This window comes from Pollachius pollachius, assembly GCF_949987615.1.
Source record: "Pollachius pollachius genome assembly, chromosome: 1".
Classification (NCBI taxonomy): Eukaryota; Metazoa; Chordata; class Actinopteri; order Gadiformes; family Gadidae; genus Pollachius; species Pollachius pollachius.
In genome coordinates, this window is record NC_136934.1 from 21,783,370 (window position 1) to 21,793,369 (window position 10,000).

At 48.5% G+C, this 10,000-nt stretch overlaps 2 protein-coding genes across 2 annotated transcripts in view; one reads left to right on the top strand and one right to left on the bottom strand.

The window, feature by feature from the left end:
* The window catches only part of cmlc1 (cardiac myosin light chain-1), a 987-nt gene extending 848 nt beyond the window's left edge, over positions 1-139 (top strand). The window contains exon 1 of the mRNA XM_079732850.1: positions 1-139. This exon is cut by the window's left edge and continues 848 nt beyond it. The gene's annotated coding sequence lies outside the window, so the exon portion shown is untranslated.
* A 625-nt stretch (positions 140-764) lies between these two features.
* LOC307089224 (regulator of G-protein signaling 3-like) overlaps positions 765-10,000 on the bottom strand; it is a 10,133-nt gene continuing 897 nt past the window's right edge. Inside the window, exons 2-18 of the mRNA XM_079755396.1 lie at positions 7,921-8,002; positions 7,591-7,696; positions 7,430-7,508; positions 6,689-6,907; positions 6,298-6,337; positions 5,619-5,926; positions 5,412-5,495; positions 5,183-5,294; positions 4,844-5,016; positions 3,972-4,204; positions 3,592-3,857; positions 3,094-3,311; positions 2,950-2,993; positions 2,745-2,834; positions 2,061-2,122; positions 1,806-1,972; positions 765-1,714 (exon numbers count right to left, since the gene is read on the bottom strand). Coding sequence (XP_079611522.1) covers positions 1,436-1,714; positions 1,806-1,972; positions 2,061-2,122; positions 2,745-2,834; positions 2,950-2,993; positions 3,094-3,311; positions 3,592-3,857; positions 3,972-4,204; positions 4,844-5,016; positions 5,183-5,294; positions 5,412-5,495; positions 5,619-5,926; positions 6,298-6,337; positions 6,689-6,907; positions 7,430-7,508; positions 7,591-7,696; positions 7,921-8,002 — 2,562 coding nt within the window. The 3' untranslated portion in view covers positions 765-1,435. The remainder of the gene's footprint in view (positions 1,715-1,805; positions 1,973-2,060; positions 2,123-2,744; positions 2,835-2,949; positions 2,994-3,093; positions 3,312-3,591; positions 3,858-3,971; positions 4,205-4,843; positions 5,017-5,182; positions 5,295-5,411; positions 5,496-5,618; positions 5,927-6,297; positions 6,338-6,688; positions 6,908-7,429; positions 7,509-7,590; positions 7,697-7,920; positions 8,003-10,000) is intronic.

The following is a 10,000-nucleotide window of genomic DNA, read 5'->3' on the forward strand; positions in this document are numbered from 1 at the left end:
CACACACCCTAATGTTCTGTTTCTCTTGCCTCTGCTCTGTAATATTAAAGTCATTAATATATGTCTACTGGGTTGATTGTGAAGACTTTTTGGACTCATTTTTCTGTTCAATGAACGTTTTATTTCCACTGGGTGTCATTCTGTCCTCTGAATCAATAACAGGAACATGAAACGATGTTTCGAAATAATTCTTGAAACGTTTGTGTTTTTTTGTTGCTGTGGGCTCCTTTAATAAATCCAAACCTGCCTCTGGGCTGTAATTTTAAAGTAAATTGTATATTGCCATTATTTATCAATAACGTATTTATATTATTAGTTTATTAACACCATTACTTCTTGTAATTATACCAAAAATATTGTGGCTTGTATTGATTATCTATGGTTATCTATTGTAGAACAAATACCCAACCTTGGACAAACTATATCTGGTCAGTTATCATTCTGTGTTAACGTTTCTACAACTCATAATGTGGATTAAAAACATTCATTTAGATTTCAGCATATTCTTATTTACATTTGAAATAAGGCTTAGATATTAATTCTTCACTTCTGGTATGAAACATTTCCTAAGTGGGATTAAGAAGGTACATTCTTTCAGTTTGATACCAAACAGCACCAAACTGACGAAGAGAAGCCATAATGAGGTGTTAATGGGTCGTTTTATTTCCACTCGGGAACAGCCGTACTGAAGTCTGACACCATTGAACTACAATCAGAAACAATAGCTTTGCAGGGCCATCGCTACAACACATTGCATGCTGGGATACATTTTGATAAATTTGTAAAGCGGGCTACAAGGAATACAAAATACTTTCAGAACTCTTTACACTGGTCAGGGTTAAAGCATCTATAAGGCTGATCTCCAGTCAGTGTAGCATTGTTATAATAATAATATAAGTATTACAAATGTGTCCTTATAGAACTACCTATATAATAGATTCACTACTATAGTATACTATTTATAGAATAAATACAATGTCCTTCATGAACAAGAATTATTGTATGTATGTTGCCATGGCTCTGTAACCATGGCAACGTGGAAGACGCTGTGATTTTTGGATAACATCCGGCATTGATTTGGTAAAACAACTGTCACGGGCCAATGGCGATTCGCTACTATCAATCATCTGGCTAGCAGCATTAATCAACCTATAAATTACCTGTTGGGCTAAACAGATCCCAAGACCTGCTAAAAAGCTTTTCATCGTGTTAAAACCAGGATTTACTCCTCTAGCAGGACTCTTCAAGCCGAGCTAACCGTCTGGATCAGAAACAGGTCTGTCCGTCTGTCTACATCTAAAGGCCTAAACATGCTTCTTTGATGATATATGTTAATGTAGCTGCAGCTGGTAGAGGAGCCAAGTGTGCACATAGCATCCACATGTGGGCAGAAGCTTGTTTTAGGTTTTAGGCAAGTAGTTCATGACCACTGCGCTCATATCAGTGTCTTTTGCTCTGATTGGCTGGCCAGAGACGTGGGACCTATCCCGTTGAAGGACTTGGTAGATCCTCTCTCATTCTGGCAGTCCGTTTGTGCATGTGCTGGCCTCTGGTTGGCCAGCTGAGAGTAGAGGAGGGACTTGAGAAATCGTGGATAACTGTCACTCTCCATCAAGCTGTATATCTGTTCCTGTGCCAGCTGGAAGGAGGCGGGGCCAGGAGCCTGACGCAGGTTCTGATTGGTCACCTCCCTGACGGATGAATCCACATTGACCTGTGGGTGAAAGGGGCGATGGTCAGACCAAAGACGAACAGAGAGCTGGAAATTCACGTGGACAGAGGAACATATGGACAGACAGGAGTACCTGTCGAGAAGCACTTGTCGAGATGAACTCGTTGAAGATGCTGTGGGCTCTGGTGGCCATCTTGTTCAGCGTACGCGTCTTCTTGTATTTATCCACAGCCAACCAGAAGTCCAGGTTTTCCTCGCTGAACTCTGACCTCAGGAAGTGTCGAAACACTGCCATGCCGTCTGATCAACCAGGAAAGAGTTTTAACACATGACACATGACATATGAACTGTTCATGTGTGTACAGGAATGTGTGCATTCTGTACCTACATTTGTTGGACAGCAGAGCCTCAAAGCTGTCCGCCCACCTCCACACCTCTTCCAGGGGGGGTCTGAAGAAAATAAATAACAGAGAGTTAGAAATTAGTCTATTCATGTTTAAAGAGCAAGTGAACGCCAAACGTTGTCAGATGTTTTATATGATCATTGTAATCTATGCTGTCTATGCGGTCAGTGTTTCTGAAATAAGACCGTAATTGAGAGGTAACGGTCGCCAGTCTCAGCCAAACATTTTGGGACGTTCCACTCTGCTGTGAACGCAGGTGGCGTTCTGTTCATGAAGTCAAAGGGGCTTTTTCAATGCTCTTTTATGTCACGACCAAGATGTGTAGCTCTACCAACATGTGGACGTGTAGAGCTCTGTCCGGGCATAGGGTTGACTGCGGCATCCGAGAGAAAGTTAAGCTTCCTGGACACTTTTGTGTTTTAGTTAACGCCACAATGTGTGGCGCTATTCATCGCTCCTTATAATGCTCAAACACAACGACGGTACTTAAAAAAGGATCAGAAAGTTGCCGTAGATCGTAACACAACCGCCCTCCCCCGTCTTTCCTGGAACTCTCATGCCGAAACAAAACCAAACAATAAATTCATCTGAAAGGGAATCCCATCAGTCTGTTCACTGACATTTTGAGTTGTGTCTCTCTAAGGGTACAACTGTTTGCGTGTGTTTACCGGGTGTTTCTGAATGCTCTCTCCAGACTGTTGGCATTAAAGTTGTTTTGTCGTCGTAGAAACGCCATGCGGCTTCTGATGTCTTCAGCTCTGAAATAAAACACAAACGATGTTCACATCGTTTCATGTTAACGAGGACCTTGAGCATGAGTGGGAACATGACAGATCTACGTGGACATGCATTTGTATTTGTGCATCCACTTACAAGCTCTTCTTCCTCTTTTGGTGGCCGTATTTAGACTCTCTGTCCTGGAAACGCAGAGACAGGTGGAAAAACAGAGAGACGATAAGGAGCCAGGCGGGCGACAGGTGGGGTCATGTGATGTCCCAACCAATGGACAGCACCCACCTTCACCCCGTTGAGGAAGTGGAACATCTGTTGGAGGGACCCCCCCTCTCGGGTCAGCTCTCTCCTGAGGGCGTGCGGGGAGGGAGGGCGGCCCCGGTCGGGTTCAGAGGTCGAAGGTCGTGTGAGCCTGTGGATGGTGCTGTCAGACAGGAAGTAGGGGGATCGAGGTTCCTGGAGAAGGGATCCTTCAGACAGAGAGCGTTGTAGGGAACGTGGGGCTAGGGAATAGAGAGATAAAGAGGATTAATTCAATGCTACAAAACCAGGATTCTTAATTCATTTATAAAACGTTTTAGACTTTGTCTAACGATGAGTTTCACATCGATAGTAATAGGGTCCCAGATCATTTATTGGCTGATGGCCAATAGGCTTAAATGAGTCAAACCAGGCAAACAAATACAAGCAAAAGCAAATGCATGACTTGACTTTTTCCATCGGTATAACTAAGCAACACTGAAAAGCAGACAGGTATACATACACAGTGCACGTTTGCCTCACCTCCTAGCCTAAAAGGGGAGGTACACTCCTGAACCAGATCCTCCTCTTCCTCCTCCTCCTCCTCCTCCTCCTCTTCGTCCTCAGTACTGTGGCCCGCCCGCTGGGTCTTTCTCGCGGAGCGTACCATGTCGTAGGGGGGCGGGGGAGAGATGGGGGGGAGAGGCGAGGAGCAGCACGAGAGAGGCGCAGAGTCGCCCCCCCAGATGCTCTCGGAGGCCTCCGAGACGCTCTGGCCCTCCCCGGCCTGCCGCTCCTCCCTCTCCTGCTCCCTCTCCCTCCTCGTCTCCCTCCCCTTCCAGGTCCTCCCGCAGAGCCGCTCCGTCACCCTGTCTCCCTCCGCCTCCCCTCCGCCGCCCCCCCTCCCCTCCCGCTCCCTCCACAGCGGGGGGTAGCTGCTCCGTTTGGAGGGGGACTCCATGGGGGAGGCCAGGATCCAGGGGGAGGGGCCGCACCGCTCCGGAGAGAAGGGGAGGAAGTGGGGAGGAGGAGGGTGAGGATGAGGAGGGGGAGGAGGGGAGGAGGTGCGCAGAGGGAGGTCCGAAAAGGTGGCGTAAGGGGAGGAGGGTCGGGAGGTGAGGTCGAGCTGTCCCAGGGACAGGAGGCTCAGGTCCCTCTGCAGAGGAGGGGAGGAGCAGAGGAGGAGAGGGAAAGGAGAGGGAGGGGAGGAGGAGAGAAGGAAATAAGAGGAGGTAAGGAGATGAGATTTAATCATTTAACAAGTAACCTTACAAACTATCAAATAGACAACTTTAGGTTTTTTTTCTAAGATAGGTTTAAACAAGCTAGTCTGGTCTTGGTCGACCATATATGGACCAATATCGAAATCAAGGCTGCAATTCCATTTCCAACCTGAAGATGGCAGCAAAGTCTTCAGGTTGAGCAACTACATGTAGTTTAGACAGAGCGAACAAGTGATGTAGTATCTACCTTATGTTGTTATTTTGGCCAAAATATACATAAACAGTTCTATGGAAATTGCAATGTTTTCAAAGGCTGCCAGACCATTGCGAACACTGGCCTGGTTTGTATATAAGCGCAAGTCGCAGTGAGATAACATGCAATCATTCACGTTGTAATGTTGACAATTGTAGGTAACAGGCACGTGGGAAAAGTTTCACAGCGATTGACGCCCAAATCGAAACTTTGATTTATGGACAGAAGTCTGCCATGTTGCCTCTGCCCCTGTTTAGTTTAAAACATCGAGGCATTTACAGAAGGAGAGGGAGAGAGAGAAGGAGACAGGGAGGTCTACCTGGTTGCTGTGTGGGGTCTCCACGGGGACAGCCAGCTGTTGGGTGATGTTGTCATGGAGACAGAGGCTGACTCTGGTCTTCTGGTCATGGCTGAAAGCCTCCAGGCTGATATCACACTCCCAGTGCTCACACACACACTGAGCCAGATAGAGACGCAGGGGCTCAGAGTTCACTGGAAACCCAGCACACACACACACGCACACACACACACAGAAAGTGTATCGAGACATATTACAAATTGATGCCAACATAGCCAGAAATCCATGTCAAATGTGTGTGTGTGTTGTGCCTGACTGTGTAGTGTGTGTTTGCGTGTGTGTGTGAGTTTGTCTAAGTACCATAGTGCAGGCGGATGTTATGAAGATACAGAGGACTTTGGAGGACGTTACAGCGCCCGGCCTCGTCCTCTCTGGTCAGTAAGATCAGGTCTGTATAGATCAGCACAGTCACCTGCAGGGGGAGGCAGAGAGGCTCAAGTAACAACAGCGTTGCTGCAACCCAAATGCTCCTTAACCCTTAGGGTCCGTTGCTGTTCCCTGTGGTCTGGGCGGGGGTTACCGTGGTTACCTTGGTGGGCTGCAGCGGTCCTTGGTGCAGGACCATCTCCTCCGCCATCAGCAGCGTTCTGTCCGCACTGCACAGGTCCAGAGGCTACCATGACAACATCGACGACAGGCGTGTTCACACAAACCGAACCCAAACAGTAACACAACACCGACGCAACACTGAAATAAAAACTAGATCCTGGTTCGTGCGCGCTCTCACGGTTCTCACCTGGACGAAGACGGGGAAGATGAGGGTTTTGGGTGCCAGCGTGCCATAGGCTCCGTAGCCGGAGCACGGCGCGTGGGACTGGACCATGGTGCAGTTCTGGTAGTTGTTATAGCAACCGGACAGGACGGGGGTCGTGGAGAGGACGAGGGACGTGGAGGAGGACGGAGGAGGCAAGGTGGTGGTTTTGAAGGAGTGTCCTCCTCCTCCTCCTCCTCCTCCTCCTGTGCTCCACCCCATGGGGGGCTGCTGGAGGAAGTGAGGCTCCTGCTGGTGGAGCCCCCTATTGGGGTGGGTCTGGTACAGCCGTCCTGGACGAGGGCAGAGACACGAGCCGCGTTCCAGTTTGTCCCCTTGTGCCATATACAGCACACTATTTACAGAGTCACCATTTCGTAGGGTTGTCTGAAATTATAGCGGCCAAGTTGGACTGCAATGATGCACAGCGGTTTTCATCATCATTGGATTCATTCAATGGAGATGGTCGGTGAACCCTTTTTACGATTCAATACTTATGTTATGTTATGTTATGTTCAAGCCTCAACCTGCTACTGTGGCTCGATTTGTGTACTCCGACAATTTCTACCGTGAGAGATCATTGCAGGATACAAGGATACAAGGATACAAGGATTTAAGGCTACAATTCATCCCTTTGTAACAACAGTGTGTTTTGGTATCTTACCGATGGTGCCATTTTCATCCTGGTATACAGTCTGAAGCATCTGAAAGAGAGAGCGAGAGAGCAAGGGACAGGGAGAGAAAGAGAGAATGAGGGACAGGGAGAGAGAGAGAGAGAGAGAGAGAGAGAGAGAGAGAGAGAGAGAGAGAGAGAGAGAGAGAGAGAGAGAGAGAGAGAGAGAGAGAGTGAGAGAGATACACAGAGACAGAGAGACAAAGAGATAGGGATTAACTTCATTATTAACTTGAATTTGCTCAATAGATTGCATTTCTATTCACAGACAGAACCTTGCCCTGATGCTGTGGCCCTGATAATGTGGATGAACCACAGCGTTTTTCTACCAACATTAACTGGCTGAATGGCACAACATCAGACAACACCCAATCCCACCCACCTGGCTTCCTGGATTGACGGGCGAGAGGATAATATAGTTGTCTCCGTTTGATGACGTGACCCGTGTGCCCTTGAGTGTGGTAGTAGTGGTGGCGGGGGGGTAACCTGGTTCCTCCTCTCGCCACAGCGACCCCAGACGGGACTTCACGCCTGACCCTTGACCTCTGCGGCGGCCATGTTTGCTATTAGGAGGATGAGGAAGGAGCTTCTTCACTGTCGTCTAGTAGGAGAGGAGCAAGCAGAAGATCAGACTACCAGGAGGAGAACAACAAGGAAAGAGGAGAGACCACTAGGAGAGGAGAGACCACTAGGAACAGAACAACAAGGAGAGAGGAGAGACCACTAGGAGCAGAACAAGGAGAGAGGAGCAACCACTAGGATAGGAGAGACCACTAGGAGAGGAGAGACCACTAGGAGCAGAACAAGGAGAGAGGATAGACCACTAGGAAAAGAACAACAAGGAGAGAGGAGAGACCATTATGAGCAGAACAAGGAGAGAGGAGATACCACTAGGAGAGGAGAGACCACTAGGAGAGGAGAGACCACTACAGAGGAGAGACCATCAGGAGGAGAACAACAAGGAAAGAGGAGAGACCACTAGGAGGAGAAAAAGGAGAGAGGAGAGACCACTAGGAGCAGAACAACAATGAGAGAGGAGAGACCACTAGGAGCAGAACAACAAGGAGAGAGGAGAGACCACTATTAGGAGAACAATAAATTGGGGTAATGAATGTATAGTTACAGAGGCGGGTGAGACTGCACAGGGTGGCTTCAGGTCGGGTTGACCCCTCCAGACCACCAGGACTATCTGAGTAGAGCTCCTACAAGGGGGGGAGAGAGATTAAGAGACACATACTGTTGGCCACACAGTGATGGCCTCAGCCAGAGCAGAGGGTGAAGTACCTGATGGCGTGGGCCAGGTCCACACACTGCCAGCTCTCCACGGGAACACCGTTCATCTGCAGAACACAATCACCCTGCTGGAGGCCTGCCTGGTGACCCGGGCCACCTGCACACACACACACACACACACACACACACACACACACACACACACACACACACACACACACACACACACACACACACACCCTCAAACATGCAAGCCCACACACGCACACGTACGTACACAAACACACCCACAAGCATATATATTAATAAAAGTGCATACAGAGCAATGCAGCGAGCGTGTGATTGCTCGGCCTGTGGGTAGCAGGACTGCCTCGCCCTCACCTGGCTCCACAGACTGAACTCGTACGGGACTGTCGGAGCAGATGGTGAACCCAAAGCCATCGTCCCCTCGCATGATGCTTACCTGCAAAACACACCAATCACAGGTCAGGCTGGCTGTAGAAAAATAATAGGCCATTTGGAAATGACAGTATTATCCAGAGAATACAACACTGTGGGTTCATATACTTATTAGCAGGAGTCATAAAGCTGTGACTCCCGAGACAAGTACAGTATAGTAGAAACCAGTACAGTATAGGAGACCAGTACAGTCTGGTAAAGAACATTATAGTATCGGAGACCAGTACAGTATAGGAGAACAGTATAGTATAGTAAAGAGCAGTACAGTATAGGAGCCTAGTACAGTATGGTAGAGACCAGTAAAGTCTGGTAGAGACCAGTACAGTACAGGGCCGATACTGGCCGGAGACAGCCAGTATAGAATGGGGCTTTCCCACTGCTCAGTCAGGGTAAAGTTACCCTAATGATCACACACGCTCCTGCAGGTCCCGGGCTAAGTGCAAGCCAGAGGCAAAGCCCCAGGCTGGAAGCACTCTAACAGTTCTATCGCTTACTGCAAACATGGTTAATGTGTTTTAATTGATTTTGGAGTCCTGGGAAAGTCTGTGCTCAACCTGCTGTGGACACGGCCCAGCAAGCCCCGGGCTAAAGCTCATGCTCGCCCTCTTCATAACAACATAGTGTGAACACTTTTGTAGCCCTGGGCTTGGCAAAACAATGGCCGAGCTAACCACACTGTGAGATAAGTACATTATGGGAGTGAGCAGTCTTCTGAGGGCTATTCTGTGTACTGTTTGCTCAGTTGGTACAAGAGAAAGGGGAGAAAGGGAGAGACAGGGAAGGGGAATAATGAAAATCATTGTGGGGAACAGAGGGGGTAGGACGTGAGAGGGGGAGAGAAAAGAAGGACTGATAGACATAGAAGACGATAGAGTGGGGGGAACATTGCAAGAGAGAGGGAGAGAGAAAGAAAGCAGAGGGGGGAGAGAGAGAGAGAGAAAGAGAGAGAGAGAGCGAGAGAGAGAGAGAGAGGGAGAGAAAGAAAGAGAAGGAGGAGAAGGGGAGACAGGGAGGAGGGGTGCGGGGGGACCTAGTGAAGGTCGTTTTCTCCATGGGAGATTTTGCCGAACAAAAGGATGCAAATGTCGGAGTGACAGTAGAGTTATTAAACCAGAGGAGACACACAGCAAAGTGCCCTGAGACACACAGAGGGCCACAGAGACGGACAGATTACCCCGCCGTGGTTACCTCAGGCAACCCGGTCCCCACGCAGAATAAACGCGTCGCCCAAGGTAAAGTTTGCTCTGGCTGTAAAACATCGCCGGCAGGAGGAAGACAAAGACAACACGGACTGGACCGAGGTCCAGCTTAACAGTTGCAGACAGATTGAGGACCTGAAAGAGGACTCTCTCTGCTGCCCTCAGCAGAACAGCAGGACCACTTATTGCTTACGGCCCGCTCTGCCTGAAGCTGGGGAATCGAATTATGCACACATTACTGAATTTTACTATATGCTGCACTGAACAAGAAAGATAATACTATAGGCCTATGCATTGTTTAGTTGGTTTAAGGTTACAATTACACACACACACAAACTCACACACAAAAACACTCACACAGACACACACACACACACACACACCGACTACCTTGGAAACGGGAAATCCTATGAAGCATACGGGAAGTGCTGGCCCTGCGTCAATGGCAGTGTCTTGGACAACGTTGTATCCCAGCTCCGTTCACACCAGGCAATGAGGGTTGGAATAAATACTCACAGTATATGCAAATACATACATATCTGCTTTTAACATAGGCTGCGACGTACAGAATGTTTCAGGAGAAATCAAAGTTGGCAGAGTTGAGATGTTGGTTCTTTCTCAGCGTGCATGACCTCGTTGCCTTTCACCTTTTGTTTACCACCTCTCATATTGGAAATCTTTTGGGTGGTTGACTTGAGGTCAGATTCCATTCCCATGGTCAGGCACAGCGTCGGTTCTGATGAGACTCACTGAATCAATGCAACTAAATTATGAGGCGTTTAACTCTTCCTTGGTCTTTCCAC